This window comes from Aythya fuligula, chromosome 14 (genome assembly GCF_009819795.1).
Source record: "Aythya fuligula isolate bAytFul2 chromosome 14, bAytFul2.pri, whole genome shotgun sequence".
Lineage (NCBI taxonomy): Eukaryota > Metazoa > Chordata > Aves > Anseriformes > Anatidae > Aythya > Aythya fuligula.
In genome coordinates this window covers 829,540-851,089 of record NC_045572.1, presented here as the reverse complement: position 1 = coordinate 851,089, position 21,550 = coordinate 829,540, and the positions used below count along the sequence as shown (strand labels likewise).

General features: G+C 41.8%; 2 protein-coding genes across 3 annotated transcripts in view; one reads left to right on the top strand and one right to left on the bottom strand.

The window, feature by feature from the left end:
- Window positions 1-10,407, top strand: part of PWWP2A (PWWP domain containing 2A) — a 29,765-nt gene extending 19,358 nt beyond the window's left edge. The window contains exon 3 of the mRNA XM_032197141.1: window positions 7,699-10,407. Within this exon, the coding sequence (XP_032053032.1) occupies window positions 7,699-7,712 (14 nt within the window). The 3' untranslated portion in view covers window positions 7,713-10,407. The remainder of the gene's footprint in view (window positions 1-7,698) is intronic.
- Window positions 10,408-20,856: 10,449 nt separating this feature from the next.
- TTC1 (tetratricopeptide repeat domain 1) overlaps window positions 20,857-21,550 on the bottom strand; it is a 32,704-nt gene continuing 32,010 nt past the window's right edge. For both annotated transcript variants that reach the window (XM_032196814.1, XM_032196815.1), the window contains exon 8: window positions 20,857-21,480. In XM_032196814.1, coding sequence (XP_032052705.1) covers window positions 21,347-21,480 — 134 coding nt within the window. In that variant the 3' untranslated portion in view covers window positions 20,857-21,346. The remainder of the gene's footprint in view (window positions 21,481-21,550) is intronic.

Here is a 21,550-nt window from a genome sequence, read left to right as displayed (position 1 = left end):
CAGGTTTTCTTCAGTAATACCTCGAATACGTATACCAATCCATACTGTAATTTAGCTTTATATACATATATATAAGCTATATATATGTATGTTAGCTTTATATATATTTAGCTGAATATTATATTTGTGTGTGTGTGTGTATGTATATAAAATCAAATTGTGCCACACTTGCCCTTCTGTGAACACAAGGGAAAACAGCGGTTCCCAGGCTTGGCTGTGGAGACACTGCTTTGCTGTCTGTGATGTCGTGCCTTTTCCCTGCACAGTTTTGTTGCTGGCATCAGATCTAGCAGCTGGGGATAACCCTCAAGGGTGGACCTGCAGCACTGGCTGGCTCACTGCCAGTTACTGCTTGTGGAAGGGAACTTGGATCCATGGCTCCATGTACGTATGTATTTTTTTGAGAAAAAGCATCAGTGTGTTCTTGGTGTGGAGTAGGATAAGCAGCAGCATGGAAAATAAATGTAATCGATAATACAGGGTCTTCTACATCACCCTCTTGGGTAGTTTTCATATGCACAGTGCTAAAAACTTCTTACCTACCTACCCGTGGTCCAAAGGGATAATATTAACAAAACAGGCTGCAGGTGTATGTTGGAGCAGGGAATGTACCAGGATCCCCTGTTCCAAGTTTAAATTCAGGCTCTGCTCTTCCACTGTATGAAGACAGATGGCTCTATGGAATTTGTCTGGGCTACAATTGAGAAATTGTTTTCTAAACCAGGACCATGCACATTTTGAACAACCAAAATGCAGTTTTTATGCCAACGATCTTGGCAGAGAAGGAATAAAGGGTTGATGGAAATGAGGATATTGGACGTCTGCGAATACCTGACAGACAGGTGCAGAGACAAAAGGGAAATACACTTCTGTTTAATTGCAACTAGGACAAGAACTACTAGTAAAAATCACAAGACAGGGAGTTAAGATTAGACACTAGAATATTTATTCCAGTTAAAGCAGTGAAATCCTGGATGTTGTTGGGAGAGTTGCATAGCTTCCGTAATTACAAGCTTTTAGAAACAATAGGTTAGGCTAACCTCTCTCAGGAGTGGGTTAGTTAAATTTATCCTGCGTTTGGGTATGGGATAGAATTGATGACCTATCCTGGCCCTGTCATAGCTTTGTTTTCTGTAATTTTGTCATTAACAACTCAGATTTAGGAAAGAGAATCTTTGCAGAAACATGCAGATAGGGAATTATCTGCCCCATGTGTCCTGTTCTCAGTTGTGCAGGTCTCACTTCATTTAAGCTCCTGAGCTGCACTGTATCCATGCCAAGGGGCCTCTACTATGCAAAATCGTGTTTGGATGACATAATTTATATCATATGCCAACCTTAAATGAGTTGTTTCTTTTTTTTTTTTAACATCTAGGTCAGTTTTCATGTTTACTTACTAACGGTTCTGATGTCAGATATACAATATGAATAAAAAATATTCTTACATGCACCAGCCATGTACTATGCCTTTGAGATTTGGAAGGCAGGCTGTGTTCCCACCAGCTTGTTACCATCAGCAAGAGATTCGGTGATGGAAACGTAGCATAATTCTGGTGGCAGGCTCTGCCCTGATGGCCTCGCCTGTCAGTGTTTTAGCAGGTGCACAAAGAGGAAGAAGGTACCTGCTTTGTCAGTAAAGCAAGCATGTACAATTCCAGGCAAATTTTTACTTAAATGCTAGTTTTGCATCCTTTATTTATTTATTTAGTATCATTTAGGATTTTTTTTTGTTTGGCATTAGAAACACTAATATTTAATTGCACTGCTACAGTGGTTCAGAATTATAAAACACATGGTGCAAATATAAAATAAAAATCACTCCCCCCAACCTTTGTCTCCCATAACCCTTTCCACCCACACAAACTATTTACTTATATTTCTCTATGAGAAAAAGGGAAGTTTTTTGTTGTTCTTTTGCTTTGCTTTTTCCTGTATATTTTGCTGTTAAAATCATAGCTAAAGGTTTTGAGCACTGAATATTCTTGGTTGTAGTATTGCATTAGCACTATTTGATTATTGTAAGGAAAAAACAACACTTACCTTGAGATTTTTCAGACGTTGAGGGCTTTAGGGACCTAATCTCTTCTGATAGGTTTACATAGAAAAGCTGGCTTTGGCACGTTTTTAGAAATTCTTGGTACTGTGTTATGTATTTCAGAGAATTAGGCACATAAACTGAAGAATGGGTTGTTGCTCTTGGTTTGCCTTGTAGTTAAGGCCCAGTTGCTGAAAATCATCTTAGCCCATATGGGAATATGACAGTTTTGCTTTCTTTTAGTAATTCATAACTTGGAAGAGAAGTCTATTTTAACTCTTCATGCCTTCATAACTTTGACTTTGTAAGTCGAAGTTTGAATTTGTTGCAGTTAAATAACTTTTGCCCTTTCTTCTGTTACAGAGTTTTGTATGTAGACCGTGATAGCAAGCCGATGACCTTGTTTGTTACTGTAATTATTTAAAATTTGAAGTGATCAACTTAAAGAACTAAGTATGTTTTCCTTTGAAGTTTTTGATGGGAGATGCTGCTATTTTTATTCTCCTTGTCCTTCCCAGCTGCCTTTTCTCCTTGCTGGCTGGCCTATTGTTTCTCTGCTTTTCCTTTGAAGAGCAAAACAAACACTTTCAAAAGCAGTATTGCTCTCTGGCCATTAGTGAATGCATCAGCCCTGTGAAAGATTTCATATTAGAAGTCTGTTTTTCAGCCATAACTCCCAGGAAAGAGACAGGGTGCAGCGGGGCAGACTTGGGCAACATCAGCAGAATGAGGCCACCAGCTGTGCCCATGCTGGTCCTGACACACATGCTTACATCTCTCACTTCCAGTGGTTTTTGTGGTGGCTCCACAGATTCTAGCAGCTGGATGAAGTGACTTCAGGCCAGACTGCTGGACATGCCCCCTGTCACGTGGAGGATGGGGTTCCTCTGTCGCTGATTTACAGGCCACAGCTGATACAGGGAAGTGAATGAACACAGGGACCAAGCGGTTGATGGGATGAGCGGCTAGCTGCACCCATCAGGGCCAGGGAATGCAGTGGCAGATGAGGAGCCGAGGCAGGCGGCCTGCATGGCAGCTCGCTCTGAGGAGCTGGGGCCGCTTGGTGCTCTGTGGCACCTTGGCTCCTTGTACCTTTTCTCCCTGCCTTGCCAGCACATGCACAATGTGCCATGGGGAAACCCTGAGGGTGAGAGAGGTTCCTCTACAATATAGCAGGTGTGGTAGTAAGAGAAGAAACTGCAAGTGTGGGGGGTTATTTTTCAGTCACTAAATCCAAGGAGACTTATTTCATTTATTCCTGCCCAAAACCTTTTGTACACAAAACACTGCTATAGGTCCAGATAAAAGTAGTTTTGACTGGACAGCCCCTTTGATCAGACATGCCCTAGTCAGTTTATGTACCTTACAGCAAGGTTATTCCAAGGTTATTCCGTGGTTATTCCTCGCTGGTTTGCTAAATCCACACGCCGTACTCTTAACACCAGGATAACAGCAACAAGACAAAGGCTTCATCTCAAAATATTCCGTATTCATGAATTTTCCCAAACATGCAGGTAACAAGTGTATGTTTAGTATGTATTAGAATAGCAGATTCTGCAGTAGTTGGGTTTATTGATTTCAAGAGAGTATTTCTATCTTTTTCATCAACTTTTTCCCTGGATCTTTGGCTCCTAATCATAACAGGCTTGTGAGCAGCTGGTCCATTGCTCTTTCACCTTTTGTTGTCTCAGATTTCTTCTATACTATAATCTTTTCCACGAAGATTATATTGCTACTGCCAGAAAGGCTCTGAATTTCAGTTTATAGGCTGTGAGGAGCCAAATGGGGGTAGTTGTTAGAATACTTATAATAAAGTGAAGCAGCACACAGAGAGACTCCAGTATACTCTACAACTGAGAGTCATCTGCTTTTCTGTTAAGTGACTTTAATTACTATAGTAAAGAAATGCTGGTTAGTTTGACCATTGCTAATAAGGTGTACACAACTGTGCACGGTTTTATGTGAAGACACAAAGCCAAAGGAAGATGCAATTTCATCTTTATGGTTTTTACCTGGAAAGGAAAACTGGTGTCTCATCTGCTTCATGTTCAAAAAGGGAGAGGAATAGCTGCTGTTTTTCACATTTTAGAAATCAAGACAAATATAAGACATGGAAGAGAGTGGTGATTAATTGGCTTTGACTATCAGCTGTATGGTTACAAACTGGATGTAAAATGCCATTGATTTTGAGTAGACAGTGTCCTAAGTTTGCTTTTTTTTTTTTTTTTTTTTTTTTATTTACTTCAAAATATAGAAAAGGTCACAGTCACCACGAACTGTAACCAATTGCTTCAATTTTAACTTTAGAGAGTTACTTCGTGCAGCACAATTTCAGAGTATTGCCCCAGCTTTGAGCACCAAAGTCTTCCGTGGGCAGTACAGTGTTTGCACAGGTACATTGCTGGTGTTGACACTTTGTTTTGCTGTCTGCTAGTTTGTTTGCAAAATGATGCGTTATTTCCCATGAAGGTAAACTCTGCTGTCTAGTTTAAGCACATAAAATTAGTATTTTTTTTTTATTATTATTTTTTTTAGCATCTTTTCATGGTATGGTGTTTTCTGGAGAGCAAAAGTAGTCTACTCAGTAAGAATTCAGGCAGACAAGGAGGTTACTTTTTTTTTTTTTTTTCCCTCTTTAAAACATCACAAATTCTCTACTTCCATTGACCAGATTTTGTCTACCATAGATCTCAACGACTGGCAGCATTTTACATCAGCCTGAGTCCTGCTGCTCCCTTGCAGTATCTGACAGCCTGCTGTGGATTCAGGTGGGCGCTTAGGAGCTCTCTGCTCCCCTGCCTTGAGGGAAGAGCATGTTTGCCAGGAGGTACTGGCTGGGCCAGAGGTGGTGAGCTGCTGGTTATTTTATTTCCCTCTTCTATTTGAACACTTTGGATATAGCTTTTTCCCCTGACCTGCCCTGATGTCAGGATGTACGTGCATGTTCTTGAAAACTACCACGTTGTTTTTCTTAAACAACTTGAAGACTTGCATTAAGTGATCAGATTAAGTAATGTGGCAGGCATAATGTAAAAGTAAAAAAGAATAATTTAAAAATAAGATTTTGTCTAAAACCAGCCATCCTCAAACGCTATTGTTATGCGGATCACATCTTAGCAAGAACTGCCTTGTGGCAGTTCATCTGCTGCCTATGATTATAGGCCCTGCTGATGTGTAAAAGTAATATTAGGAAAGAAGTTAGTAACTTTTTAGTCTCTTTAAAAAGAAGTTTAATAGCTAAAACAAGGAAAAGAATTGAAAACATGAGCAGGAAGACCTTGGTGGAAAACTTGGTTGACATGTGGACTGTAGTTAGTGAGTCACTGTTCTAGGAAAATGAAGTTTGTTTTATTATCTTTTTTTCCCTTGTTCTTTCCAACCCCCGATCTGAGGGAGAACCCCCATTTAGGGAAACACTTAACATGCATGCTTAACTTGAAGCGCTTGCCTAAGTCCATTAGGAAATACAAAGCGTGTGTTTAAAGCCAAGCAAATACTAAACAACATTGGGAATTCCAGTCCAAGTATGTACTTACTGCTTGGATTTGATGTGCAGGTGCCTTGTAACTCTTGAGATGGAGAGAAAATGGGACAGTGAGGAGAATCTACAGTTGCTGTAAACAGAGCTCGGTTTACACAAAGTCATGATTTTTACTGTAATATAGTAATGTAAAAAGGTGTGATGCAGATCTACATCATTGCATTAGGTCTGGAATTAGATAGTGGATATGCACTGGTTTTGGTTTCTGTAAGCTGAGATTTGGTGGTGATCCACAATGCTTTTCAGATCCACAGGATCTGCAGGAGTGTGGATCACACAGGAGTGTGGATCTGAAAAGCATTGCAACCACATCAATCACTAATTTGGTAGATGAAGTGTCAAAACCAAAACTGCCTGTCCTCAGAAGGAGGGAACACCACTGTAAAGTTAGCTGTTTGTTTCCTTAGACGTAGCTGTAGTTGTACGCTCACTCAGATAACCAGATTCCTGTCTTGCCTTGTCCCTTCATAGGCCATGGACATTTGTGGGCTAGGAATTGCGTCCCTGAGGCTGGAGCTGGGGAGCACAGGTGCTTGGACATACTGGCTGAACTGTCATCCAACTTTTTGTAGTATTTTTGATATTTCTTAGTAGTGTTTGGTTCTCTGACAGACTGTAAAAGCTTCTTTTTCAGGACGTCATGGATACGTGGTACTAATTTAATGTTAATCTTATTTTGGATAATTTCCTATTGTCTGTATGCTTGAAGGCCCAGTATTGGTTGTTTTGCTGCCTAGGACACTGCGGTGTTTAGTTCCCTGCACCAGCAAGTTCTGTTGAATATGGGGGTACTTTGTCTGGCATACTTCTCTTTACAGAATGGCTATGCATGTTTATTTCATTTATCTCGGAGTGGAACACACTTAATATAGGTTTAATTCTGTATCAGTTCTGAGTATCATAACCAAATGAGGATCTATTGGGTATTAAAATGAATGCCTACATGTTTGCTGTCAAAGTATAGCACCTGGGTGCATCTTTGCCTGGCCCAGTTACATTTTGTAATTAGTCCTTGTTTTTTCTGTATCAGCTTTCCCAAAATTTCATTCCTATTTGAGTTCTGTCTCATTGTATACAATGTGTTCTCTGTTGTCCTTTTGTGGCATAATGAGTAACCGAGCAGTTGACAAATTCCACGTTTATCTCCTGTATCTTCCCTGCCTCCTCTAAAGTAAGACCTGTTTTCATGAATTCTTCTCTTTTGCTTCTCATTTTATATATATTTCTTTTGGATATTATTTGGGAGAGTTATCTATTCAGAAAGAACTTTAGAATTTTCTCATCCATGGTATGAGTCTCAGCTGGATTATTCAGAATGTCATTGCCAGTACTGCAAAATGTGCATATACATCTAAAATAGCCCCAGCAGTCTGAAGCTCAGCATGGTGGTAAAAGGAGCTAACACGGCTGGCTGGGTTCTGTTGGAACCTCTTTTGTTCTCCTGTGTGTTTTTTGATCAAAGGGGTTGGACTAGAATACCTCTAAGAGGCCTCTTTCAACTTCAATATTATTATTTTAGAGAACTGTTTTCTCCACACTACAAAAGTGGCAAGTCAGTGCAGACTGTATTAATTCTCTACTGCCCTGAACAGTTGGGGTTCTCATGCAGAAGCTGTTACTTGGACTGTTTCTCCTGCCTTATCACTTCATTTGAGTTCTGTGGAACAAGTGGGAGGACACAGTGAGCAGCTTTATTCTTTCGTGCTCCCATGCATTTCTTAGGTCTTACATTCAGAGTGCCATTACAGCATCAGTTTGTCTTATTCTGCCAACTATACATCATTGTATAGCTCATTGTATAGCTTTTGTGTATTAATTTCCTTCCCTTGCTAACAACCTCGAAACATCTTTAAAAATACAAGTTCTATCTTGATGCTGAAACGGGGTGAGACGTAATAGACTGGTACGGTAGCTTCTCTTAAAACTCCGGTCAACTGAGGAGTTTGTTCACTTGTGTATGTCTTATGATAACGTAAATATATTTTTTTGTCTTCTGCACACAAGGCACAAAACTGATCAGGCGAACCGGTAACTTCTCTGGCCACCTCAGATTTCACTTACCTACTTTTGCAATATATTTTGGAAGGCATTTAACTGTTTTCCCTTTCTCTCCCCTTTTCAGCTCAGAGACACTAGTCAACTGCTGTTTTTATGGAACCTCACTACACTGCCACGAAGAGCACCAGCTCATCAGGACTGAAAGAAATCTGAGACTGAATTGTCCTATTTTTCCTCTGAAATCTTCACCAAGTAGTAAACATTTTTTGAAGGGGAAAGAGGGGGTAAATATGTTAAAGCACCCCCTCACACCCAGTTAGGGCACCTGTACCTAATGTACATTTTCTTTAAAATTTAAAAAGATGTTAGGAAATATTTTATAAAACTTTTTTGCAATAAATGACGCATGAAATTATTGAAGATTATAAGACACTTACATGCAAGGAACCACTTGAATTATTAGTATGAAGAATCACTGCAAATAACTTTTTTTTTTTGTAATGTGACAGTCACGTTTGTATGTTTTGATAGGTGCCAGTGATGGAGCCAATTGCCTGGGAAGTTGACTGTAACTTTTGAACTTTTATTTTAATTCTTAACTTTAGCATTGCAATTTTCCATTCTATGAGGCTTAGTTAGTATTTAGTGCAGGTGTTAGCAGAGCTGTGACCTGTGATCAAAAGCATGTCCAAAACCAATTGTATTGTAAAATATGAACAGTCCTGCTATATGAGACCAATGTTTCCCATAGAGGTGATGGAAAGGACAGTGACCACAAACTCCATGTATCTCTGTATTACGGGAAAGCTCCTTCTGTGTGAATATGGTTGCATTTTATTTATGCTATTGTAACACTTAGGGAATTGAGGATTGTGAAAAAAATGTTAAGAAGGGCTACAACAGAGAGTAGCATTTTGCTTATGATACTATAAGATGGGAGTCGTGAATGGAGAGTGATTAAATTGAATGGCATTTCTCTTTCTAATCATGGGTTAATTTTTCCTTTTGACAAAATATTTTTCAGATAGGTAACCAGTAGAGCAAAGGTTTTATTAGTGTTTCTGATGGTTGTTGATCTCAGTTATATTGACTTGTTTGAATAGCTGTAAATCAAACAAAAACAAAAACAACAACAAAGAAACAAACAAACTCAGTGGGTTTTATCCATTTTATTCCCCTCCCCAAAAAAGTGTTTGGTAAGACTTACTTCAGTGGAACTTGTGAATGCTGGACATGCTGCTGAAATACTGAGTTATTAAATATTAATTTATTTGTCACTGACTATTTGACATTGTGTGCACACTTTCTCAGCAGTATCATTTATTACAATGTTCTTAACTGGGGATTTATTATATAACCTGTGAAAATATTTGTTTTGAAGAAGTGAAAATGTGCACATAATCTACTCAAAGACAAATTTTTGTTTCTAGAGAACTGAAAAGACTTGTATTAATAAACCCTTTTCTTCCTTAATATTCTGATTCAATTGGATAAAATAGTGTCTTTGTCCAGATCATTTAAAAAGAAAGATACCTTTCCAAGGGGCATCTGTATCAGTACAAAGACAAGTACAGCCTTCAAATACGGCGCCTGAATTAAGTAACACTGAATTTGAAGTGAGGACAACTCCATTGTTTGGCTTTGGTGTTGGCAATGGTTTAAAACTTGTTAAGCAGCTGGGGAAGAGGGAAGTGAGAGGTGAGGACAGTCATCCAGATCCAGGAAAGGTGTATCAGTGATGCACACACACTGAGCCAGGTCATGCTTAGTGTTCGCTCAATTCCTTTTTTTAAGAGGTAATTTATTTATAAAGCCAGAAATTGAATACTTACTGCCTACTTCTTAACAAATAGCTCTATAATGCTATGCAGTAGGTTCAAATTGTATCATTTTTCATAATAAAATACGACTTTTTAAAATTTCAGATTAATATTTTACAGTGCTCCTCCTTTTCACCAGTCAGAAGAGGATCAGTGGTTTGGTCCTGTTTGTGGCCTGAAATTTAACTAGAATTTAGAAAAATGAAAATGTCTGATTTGGTGAAAGGGGAAGCAGTTTGGTATAGAGTATGTGCTAGCCTTTCACCCTCTAGTCACTAAACGCCAATTGTATTGATAATGTACAAGGGTCTTGGCCTATTAAATAATACTTTAATACACACACACACAAACACACACACACACAAAAAAAAACACAACCAAACAAAACAGAAGCCACCAAACAACATGGCACAAAACAGTTTCTGCTCAGGAAAAAGGCCCAGGACTGTAATAGCAGGGTTATTGCACATTGGATTGAAAACTGATTGATGTTGTAAGTAGAAGCCAGTAGTGCCTGCCTGTGTGACATCTGACCCTTAACCAGTGCTCTTATTTCCTCATCATCATGAGCACTTGTGCACAGCAGCTGAAATACAGAGAAAAACAAAAACATTCAAGAGTGATGCAGATCTCTGCATTGGATAATATGGGTATATAAGCAAATAGCATAAAAATAGACAAGGTAGCTAATTGTACTTGCATTTGTTTTCACAGAAGGTATTGCAGCCATTTTGTTTGAAACCAGATTTTCATTTTGAAATGAAATTGTCAGGGATATTCTAATGATAGAGAATTACAGTAATGTATTGCTTTTCACTTTTTTGCTTTAGTTGCTTAATATTTAAGCTTTGCTCCGTGCTACCTTCTTGTCTGTATATTGAATGATCACTATGCCTCTTTCATTTTGTAGACTTGAATGAGGAAAATATGATTCATCCTTTAAGGTTTGCTGAGAAGTAAATGATAAAGAATGTTGTGTAACATTTATTCAAATAAAGCCTTGATTTTTTTCAGTGCTCTTTTAAAGGGAAATAATGTTGAATAATGTTTTGATGTATTAGCTTCCTTGTTTTTTTAGTCCTTGACCCAAAAGCCTTTGATTTCTGTTTTTTATTCTTTCTTTTTTTTTTTTTTTTTCTTTCTTCTTCTTTTTCCATGAATTAAACAAAGATTAAACTGAGGTTACTAGTCCACTGCTGGAAGTGAATCACCTGGACAAATCCCTATTCAAAGTTACATTTCACCACAGTGGCTAAAAGATGCCAAGTCACGCTCAACCAGCCGGATGCTTTCCATGGGGAAAAGCTCTTCTTTTTCTTGCTGTGTCATTAATGAGACAAGATTACCCATACTTTGTAGAGACAGATACAAAGAAATCCTAATGGCCCCATTTCATGGCTGTGACTGAGACGCACCCAGCTCAGTTGAAGGAGGAAGGTGGAGGTCCTGCTCAGAGGCTGCTGCCCCTTTGGCCATGCTTCCAGCACAGTCAGTGAGTGCCAAGCGAGCTGCAGAGCTGGGGGTGAGCTCAGGGCTTCTCTGGCCCCACTGTGCAGAGCGAATCTCCCCAGAAGCACACGAGGGCCGTGCCATCACAGCTGCAGCAAGGCACAACGCAGCAGGAGCACAGGACATGCTTGGCCTCCGAATACCTGCGCCCCGCCTGCTCACCTCTCCCTTGACTGTTTTTCACTCACAGCACTAACAGTTTCAGACAAGTTGTCCATCGCAGGTAAGTGTAATACAGTGTTTCTCCATTTGGGGAAGAAATGCCTTATGCTGAGTTGCATTCTCTCATCATGGTGCCCTAAAGGAGGGGAGCAGGTTGTGCTGTACCAGCTGCCTTGTGAAACGGGGCTCTGCACCTCCGGCACCGTGGTCACAGGAGGGCAGGTTGGGAGACACTTCTTCAGGTGGCAGAATTTGTAGGAGATTATTATGTATGTATAAGATAGCATGTATGCAGATTTTTTCCCACTTGTATTTTTATTACTGTGAAGAAAAGACATCCTAGTCGTAATTGAGCACCTAGGTAAAAGCAAAAAAAAAAAAAAAAAAAAAAGCTCAGGTAAATTTGATTTCAAGGAAGTTCTTCTTTCAAGGTAGTATTGATTTTCTTTTGATGCTCGGTATGCGTGGAACTAGAGGGCAAGGCAGAGGTATTAACCCTCCTGTAAGTCAGGCGTTTCGTTGCAGTGACCTGTTGTCAGCAGTAAAGTCTTTCCCAGAATTGATTCAGCTCTTGAGCAGAGTGAGCACATGCACGTATGCTGTCTGTAGCAACTCTGACCTTGGCCCAGGACCTCTGTGATGCTTTTGAAATCAGTTGGTGCCTCCTGTAACTGTGAGCAAGTCTCCACGTCTGTCTGTGGCTTGGAACAGAGCTCCAGCATATGTTTCTCTTTGCCTGCACATTCTGTCCGGATTACAGGAACTCCCAACCTCCTTCTCTCATTATTTATTCATTCTTGCAGCAGTTCCTCTTGAATCGGTTATCCTCATTAGGGCTTGGTAGAGAGGGGAAATCCTGCTGAAATGTAATTGCTCACTAATGGCTTTTCTTTTGTGACAATGTGTTGGTAGCATCTTGCTGTGGAGCCTGCTGGATTTGCTGGAAGACTGTGAAACCCAGAGGAGAGGTTAGCCATACAGCTTTCAGAGTTCTGCAATTACCCCATTGATTAATCTTCAGCGGTTTGGTGATGAAAGTATAAAAGTAATCCAACCTTCAGCAGCGAAGCCAGTCTCACACAATCCCATTCAGTAATAATGTTTACTGCTTCCCTGAAGCATCAAAAGGGTGATACTTAATGAGGGCAAAAGTGCATGTAGCAGCTGCTTAATGCAGCTTCTGGTGCAGGAAGGTTGGTGATGACTTGCCAGCTGAAACGTGAGGGATTGACACACAGAAATAAGATTTCTTTTAGGGTGAGACCAATGGGAAGACTTCTTTAGGAAATCAGGTAAATCACTAACAGAGAGATGATGTAGTCAACTCAGACACTGTCACATACTCGTTATTTTTAAGCATTATGTGGTGAGGAGCCCAGCGAGAGGGAAGCCAGTTACCTGCCCGAAGCCTCATCTGTAGTTAAGGAAATCACACACGGGACTTCTGCATTACCCTTGTGCTCCCTGGTGATGGGCTGGGCTCATTTCCCTGACAGACAGCATCCTCCAAGGCTATTAAGAGTGTAAGGGGCTGCTGAGATATGCATGGTAAAGTCATTTTGCAGCTTTTGCAATTCCTAGAAAGTTGGGAGTGCAAGAAGCTTGGAATGCTGCTCTGCTGCACGGGGTTGGTGTGGTAGTGCCATGCACAGAGCACTCACAGCGCAGTAGAGATGCGAACTGTGCTGTAAGGGAGCTCCTCCCGTGGCTCAATTGGTGGCACTGCTATGCCCCAGCTGCCAAATGCTAACGAGCGTGCCAGGAGACTCAGCAGGATGATGCAGCAGCATGGCTTTGGTACCAACTGCCCCTCAGTGTTACCATTTTTCTCTTGTTCTCTTGTCCTTGCTCAAGTCGTTGGAAGTGGATTTGTTGTTTTCCCTCTTTGTGCAGGAAAGGGTGCGTGGAGGCACTGCCTGGGACAGGCAGAGCGTGGCAAGGCTCAGCACCTACTGGGTGGCATTAGAAAAAAGCTCAGGTTATTTCCTGTTTCATACAGTGCTGGCTGTTTTTTGTTTGAGTCCTGCAGTCTGTTTTTATGGTTCTGCTCAGGTTTTTCCCTTGTGTGTTTGTGTGGTTTTGTTTCTAGTCACTTGCTGGAGCCCAAGCCTTGGGCGCTCAGGGCTGGGCAGGCTGTGACCAGTGTATCAGCTTTTGGGCTCTTCTGAATTTTGGGCAAGTATTCAAAGCCAAGGAGAGGTAGTTCTAACTCTGAAATCCAGATTTTCAGCTAAGAGTTCCAAGTCTTAAAAGCTTAGGGACTGGAACTTCCAAATGTGGTCATCTTGGTCATTAAATATTAAACCAAGGCTGTGCCTGCTTGAGGGCTCACTCGAATACTGAAGTACTCCGAGACATCAGAGAAAGGGGTTGGGGCTCTGCAGTGCAAAAGGAGGAATATTGGACTGTGCTAAAGATGAGATTCCAGAAATACTTCCTCTGTACAGACAGAGAAGACTAACCCTCTCATGAGTCACTGTTTGCTCTGTTTGCCTTTTCAAAGCCGTGAGGACAGGGACTAATGTACATACATCATGTTTCCATTCATACAGTGAAATTGTATCAGAGCTTTCAGTTGCGTCTTGGCTTAGTAAACTTGCTTCTGGCTGCAAGTATCATTGCCTCTGCTGCATTTGATGTGGGGGACACAGGTACCTTGGGTCAGAGAGCTGTCACCTAAAGGGCAGGGGCAGGCCCTTGGCCAAACGCAGTGAAGTGCCCACACTCCTGGCCTCCTCTTTCCACAGGTTCCCAGATGCTGCAATTCTCAGTTCCTTTCTCAGATAGAAAAGTGCCCCAGGATGGAATGCTGCAGCCAAATGAGCTAATGGAAATGTGTCAGTCTCACTGAGATAAAGAAAGATGCAATTGTTGGGAGCAGTGTGTGGATGCAATTAGCCCAGCAGAGCCCTGCTGCCTCCCCAGGGGCCCGTTTTATCACTTGGTACCTGCCATCACCACTCCAGGAATATGTTCAGGAAGCTATTCCAGCAGCCAGGCTCAAATCTACAGCCCAGGCTGGATAATACCATTTCCCCTCTCGCTAACATCTCACCTCACCAAGACATCAGCTGGCAGCAGGGCTGATGTTCAGCAACACCTCCCGGACCACTGCACTCAGGGCTGTGCCTGGGGGATGGGCTGGGTTCACATTCAGGAGTGAGAAACAGAACAGAAACCCACCTGCCCCACAGTGTGTGTCTGGCTTGAGTTAGGGAAGGCAAACCTCTTCTCTTTCTGCCATGTCCATGTTGGAAAGGTGGCTTTGTAAAAGGCCTTCTTGAGGGCCAGCCGCTGGGAAGCGGGCAGGTATGGGGAATCCTGCCTGCTTCCGGGCTGGAGCTGGAGCTGCAAATGGTGAAGGCCCCAACTGGAGGATTAACCACTGAACATGCAGGACATAAAAACATGGTTAATGGCTTTCGGCTGTTTTAGGGCATTGCAGCTATAAAGGACTCTGCTCTGTCAGGGTAGGGCTGTGATGGGGCTCTGGCTGAATGCCACAGCTGCTGAGAGCCTGACAATTTATTGTGCAGGCTGTGTCTCTGACAATCAGGCTACTCAGAGACTCTGCTGATAGAAGACACCCCCAGCACATACAGCCATCCAAGCAGGAGGCTCAGCAGGCTTGGATAAAAATTAGGCTGCTGAACAAGAAAAAGCTGGGATTCTTCCAAACATGGAAAGCTTGTGAATGAGCAACGCATTAATGCTGCGCATTAAATGTGCCTGTACTCATCTTTACCTCCTGTTAAAAAGAGGTGGTACTTTGATATAATTGCATCTTGGCTGCAGCAGCCGGCAGCAGAGCTTGGCTGTTGCAGGAATCCCTTAGGAATAACACAGCTAATTAAAGCACAGGAGCTGGTGTCCGGCAGCTTCTTCTTTCTCTGCAGCTGCCTCTGTGCTAATCAGAGGTAGGTAGAGCTCAAGGAAGTTTTGTGCTGAATCGTGCTAATCAGGGAAGGAAGGATTTGGCTTCAAAGCTTGGTCCTTTATGAAACCCTAAATATTCTGGTGTGAGGAGCTGAGAGAGATTTCGGATCCCTGCTTACTGGCTGGGTGGGAGGGGATCAGCGGCACTGTGGTTACAGTAAGACATGGGCATGGATTATGTTAGTCCCAAGGTCTCTTTTCCTAACTGGAGACTGTTGCCTCTTGCTTAAGACTGGTGTTTTGAAAGACAGCTCTTACAATGTAAAGGGAGAGTTTTTATTGTTATTATGCTTTAAAGCAATGTTAAATCCCTTAAATCCTTGGTGAGGTGGAGGGAACTGCAGGTGTTCGGCTCCTCTGAGCACCAGGCCTTAGGACTCTCATGGTCAGAACCCAAAATCAGGTGGAAAAAACATGCTTTGGGCCAAGCAGCCTCTCCCAGAAGCACCACACCCCCCACAGATCCAGCTGAGCTAGGCAGGGTACTGTTTATGCCCCCTGAGGGTGCTGTGCAGGTTGAGGTGAGCTCGTGGCCCTGCTTTTATCCTTTTACCAGGGGAAAACAGTGGAGGTGGCTTTGCTGGGCACTTCTAACTTGTAGCTGGCTGGGCTCCCCTGCTTTGAGCAGCATGGTCACAGTAAGCAGTGCCACAAGGGCAATGACACAGCCAGTGGGCCCAGGAGCCGGGGGAGAAGTGAGGCACAGACGTAGGCATGCTGCCAGAGGGGCTCTGGGGTCAGCCTCTGTGGGTGCCTGGAACAGCCTCGGTGAGGGAGCCCAGTGGGGTTTGAGACCTAAGCATGGATGGCCCAAGGATGTGCAAGCAGCAGTTTTGTTTCTCAGGTGTCATGGCAGCGGTGCTTTCCCTTGGGTTTGCTCACCAGGGTACGTGACAAGACGCTTCAGGATGAGAACTCAGGGGTGCCCCACACCCTGCTGTGGTAAGCCACGGCAAAGGGCTTTAAAAACAAACAGGATTTTGACGAGGTTTGTGGAGACCTCCTTCGTGGCTGTTTGGCTGGCTGCCCTTTTTTGCTGAGGAGACTGTTAGACAAAGCTTTTTCTGGGGAATAAGTAAGAGCCTTTGCTTTCTCAGGAACCTCTAATACACAGCCTAGAGCTTTCTGAACCACTGATTCTGGAAACCTTGCATGTCTGCCACCACTTGTGTCTGCAGTGTGCCTTGGTGCAAGCATCGAAATGCCAGCTACAGCTACAAGGCTGGGGGGTTACAGAGACCCAGCAAGTGTCTGCTGCTGGTGCTGAACACAGGAGGGAGAACAGCTTCTGGGACATCCCGTGAAGCTGTAAAACCTCAGTGATTGAGTAAGTGAAGACAGGCTTTGGAAACAGCCCTACGTCACTGCATGCCTTGGATTTAGGGCACAGAGAGCTCCCTCAGAGGGAAAGTCAGCTTGAGGGGGCTGAGTGTAGCATGCAAGCTCTGCTGGGACAGCTCACCTGCTTGTGGCCTGGACTGTCTGGATTTTAAGTAACTTAGGTTTTAATTTGTGCTAACCCAAACACCCACCCTGTTAACTTTTTTGTCCAGGTCTGATGCAGGAGCTGGACTGAGTGGTGGTAAAGAAAAAGAGGATGAACACAGCTCTTTTGGGTATCCCACTCCCATCGAATGAGAAAAAGTAAAAGTAACAGAAGTGATACAATCCTAAATTTAATGTAAATACCTGCATTGAATTATCAGAGAGCACTTACTCCTCATATTCCTGTACAATAAGAAAGTTGGCACAGTCTCACAAATGCGGACAAAAAAAGATAGAAGCTGTAGCATATGGTAACATGCTGTAATGACTAAACTAGCAATTACTTGGTATTACCTATCCTGAAAGCATAGAAATGAAGAAGGGAAGAAGGAGTGGCAACTTTAGATACCATGGACTAAAGAGGCTACTGAGCACATATCACTGGATGTGCCGGTAAAGCTCAGGAAACGGTGCTAACAGCCCCACCACAAAATGGATGAGCTACTTTTTGAGTGCCCTTATAATGGAAAGCTAAAGTGATGGATACAGACTGGACACTCAGTTTTCTGAAGTTATTTTCTGAAGTATGTCATCCTGGATATGTTACTTTGGACTGTATTATGATGTCTAGAGACAAAAATCCATGTCCTGGAAGTTGGTGGCTACACTATAGCGTTAGTTCATCAAAAATAGATCTTGTCATTGAACCAGGCTTAGTAAATTTAATTATAGAGATGCACTACCTGGCATTGCACTCAACAATATAGGTAATGTTTATAGATAAACATCCACAATATTAAATACATGATGCACACTTAGATTAAGGATCTTAGATTAATCTCAGAAAAACTTCAGCTGTCCTTCAAGTTGGGATGCTTCCCATGAGATCCTGCTAGGCCTTCTGCTAGTCAACTCTCTTGTCTGTGACTGAGAGGCAAACCAAAAGTCACTCCTGAAAATGGTGGTAAGCAACAGTGTGATAGGAAATCATACAAAACAACTTGTATTTTTCAGTAAGCTGGGCCTACCAAAGAAAACATGACTTAATTCTGTGTTTAGCTGCAGTAACACAAGCAAGGAAACTTGCCCACAGCTGCAGGAAAGAGGGGTCTGTGTCTCAGGAACCAGTTAGCCCAGAAAAGGCTTAGGAGATGTCTAAAACTTGGCACTGCTGCTGCCAAAAGGGCTTACAGTGTTTGAGCACTTAAACAAGGAAGAAGTGAGCAAGAACATATAGAGCAGAACGGAGACAAATCTCAGCATCAGTTCTGATGTCCTCTCTTCAATGTCAAAAAAAAATGAAGGTCTGAGACACAAACATTAGGGAAAGCCTGGAGAAAATTCTTTGTAGTGAGAGACTTGAAGCCCTGTCTCTTCAGCTCATAGAGAAGACCAGCAGGCCCCCTTATTACCATGCAAACATGCACAGAGAGAAAATGCCAGGTACTAAAAGCATTTATTTTTGCAGAGGAGTAAAAAGGAACAAAGGCTGGGAGCCTGAGGACAGACAATCACCAAGCGGAAAAAAGAATGTTTGTTGAAAACACAAGGTGAGTAACTATTGGAAGGCAAGGGAAGTTGTTGGTTTAGAGAATTTGTATTTAAAAGATTGTTTCATAAAATATTTTTTCCTATTAGAGGTTGTAAACCCAATGCATGCACCTCAAAACATGCTGGCAATGCAGTGGATTTGCGGCCAATTACAACAGGAGGAAGTACCAATTACATTTCTGTTGACAGCTGTGATGAACAATTTAGATATAAAAAATCCCTTTAAAAATAAAAAGCCCAAAAAACCACAGCTGTTTATGATTCGGACAATGTGAAAGGGCTTCATCAGGCAATTAACTGGAGTTTTACCTAGAGGAAAACTTGCTGTAATGTCAGATAATACAGTCCAGAGGTTTCTATTCTAGCACTAGAATGGCACTTTGAGTACGTATGACATATAGATTTTAGTCCTCTGTAACGGTGCATGCAATTTCCAGTGACATTAAGCCACCTCTTTTGCACAGTGAAATTAAATTACAAACACAAGTGTGAAAAGCAAATCAACTGCCATCATTCAGCTTCATTTGTTCTTCCTTTCATTTGGAAACTATAGGCACACATCAGGCATTCAGCAAGGAAGTTGCACACCTTTTTTTTTTTTTTTTTTTTTAAAGGTGCTTGTGCAGCAGGTAGAAATATTAAAAGTTCTGTTGTGCTTTTATTTTCCAGAATAACTGAACCAGCCTCCCCCCAAGAAGGCATATTTGCAGCCCTCCAGGCCTTCAAAGATATGAAGCCAGAACAGAATGGAAGGAAGAATAAAGAATATTTGTCACCAAATTCCTTTGTAAGACAAAGCAGCAGCTTGCTAAGTCACTGCCTGTAACTTTGCACAACAGCCATACGCTGGTAAATAATAGGTAAACACACACAGGCTGAGTAAAGGTAGCCATTAATTGGTAGTAAAGGATACAGAGAAAACATACGGTGTCCACAGTAGCTTCCACATGGTTCCATTTACGTGTGGTCTAAGAGCACGTACATATATTGCAGTTGAGTGAAGCCCAGAGTCCAGACCTAGGTTGCCTCATGCAGTGATGCAGGACTACTGCTGATGTTGCTAAACCAGACAAAACCCTAGATGTGCTCCTTTCCCCACCCTTCAGGCATTACCTAGTGAAGCTCTTCAGTGGAGCTTTGCTTCAGCTTCAGCCAGACCATACCGCTTCCAGGGCCAGCTGCTTTTCCAGTGTGGAGTCTAACAGCGAGTACTGGCATCTCTATCTGATGTGTGCTCAACTGGGAGCTCTGGTGAAGCACAATTCACGTTCCCCTGTGGCTCCTCAGTTTGGGCTCAGGCCAAGCTTATGCATTCCAGCCAGCTCAGCACTGCCTCTACCCAGGGCACCTTCGGAGCTTGGACACCTCTGCTCCATAGTACTCCAGGTTTCAGGAAAAATTAGCAAGATTTACACTAGTCCCAACATTCTGTCCAAGCTAACAAACCTTCCCTGAGCCTGAAGAGCTCAGTTCTGAAAACAGGATGGTTTTACAGCAGCCAGCAATAAGCCAGCTAACAAGCCACTCTAGACCTGCAGACACTCCAAGTGTGAGCACACTTCTCTCCCAGCACATTCTCTCATAGCCCAGGTAAGCTCAGCCCACTTCCCTTGATACCAGAGCCCAACACACCCAGCATCAGGCTGGCAAACATCTCTCCAACTCCTGCTACCTTGTGGCTGCTCCCAGGAGCAAAATCTTTCTTTAAAACCTCCCCTTTACACACCTACCAGTCTGCCTGATTTTAGGTAAGACAATTAAGCCTTGCACGATTGGAATAGTACTCCAGTAAAACAAGACATGGTTACAGTTTAAGCATATGGAAATCCTAGAGGCTCTTTTTGTTTAGTTAAGTGACATTTTAATTATGCAGAAGATGTTAAAGGCAGCATAGGCCTCACTGTGAATTAGGTCTTCTTTTGACAATGATGACATTTTACTTCCCACAGATGTAATACATACTCCTTGCAGACATGAAATGGTTTATAAACAGTTAACAACAAAGTCAAAACTAAAAATGCATCAGAATACAGTTAACAATTAAAAAAAAAACCAACCAAACAAAAAAACAAAAAACAAAAAAACCAACACCCCATGCCCATAAGCATGCACTGTCAAAATGGAAGAAAAGCACCAAGAAACCTTAGCATGAAAGACTATTCCTTTCAGGCCTATCAGTGTAACGGCTGGAGCTCAAGACATGCAACCACTACGATTTCAGTCCTGAAAAACACAAAAAACACTTCTTGAAATGTAAGATAACTAACAAACAGCTATCAAACAGCTGCTACTAATTACTTAAATCATATACTGAAATCTGCATGGAGACAACTGAAAAATGCCTGCAATGTAAACATTTCAGCATTGATATAAAAACCAGTTAAGTAGTAAATACAAAATACCCCTTCAAAACTGGAAAACCCTTGAAAAACTACACACATGTATATGTATTTCTTTTTATGCATCTATCTATAGATAGATGCTTCAAAGTTCTCAAAGTCTACAAGAATCTTTTGCAATCAACTGTAATATCACTTGTTGGCCACTATGGTTGGCTGTAATATGAATGAATCTCAGACAAGCGAATTTCACTAACTTTAGGGTACTGTTACAAGGTGTATATATATTGGCATGTAATGTCCATGTCATCTTCAAAATAAATAAAAAGTGAACTCTGAGGTAAGGGTGCTGCTATAAGCAAAAGAAAAAAAACCTCAAATGGTTCAAAGTAATGTCTTGCAAGTATGCTATTTATAAGCATTTTTAACAATACTACCCCCATGGGAACGAATCATACAAGGCAAGAACTTCACAATACAAACCAACAGAAATACTAAGCCTTTATTACAAAGAAAAAAATATTCCACAGAAGAGGTCAGCTTGGTTCTATGCATGCTGTCAGTCATATCCACCTGCTGAGTGTGGAGAAGTGCTTCTGCTAGATGTATTAATCCTTCAAGACGCTGTTAGGCTTTGTTCTTAGCCACAGGTGCACGGGTATTTTGATTTAACTGAATTACTTGCTAGAATGTTGTTGCCAGCATTAAATGGGCCAAAATAATGAACCTGACTGTTGGACATGCCAAAAACTGCAAGTGAAAAATCACACACTGAATATAGTTATTACTAAGAAATCAAATTACTTTCTGTACATCCACACTGTAAATAATTTTACAAGCAGGGAAATGAAAACGCTTGAGTCTATCTTCACTTGGATAGCGTGAAGAATGTCTGCTGATTCCTTTTAGTGGTATGTGCAAGCACAATGTCACAAAGCCTGAAAGCCAGCAGAACTAGAATGAATTCACGTTATCTATTGTTGTTTGGATTTTGAACAAAATTGATGGAATATGAACCAGTTGATGAATCTTGCTTTATCTGGAAATTTTCTGTTGACAGGCCAAAGGGGCGGAGAACCAAATTCCCAAGATCTTTCAGTTTGCCTACAATGAAAAAGAAGTATGTGAGTAGTAAGCAGAGGGAAAACTCCCACTGAATTATGCCCAGTTACAC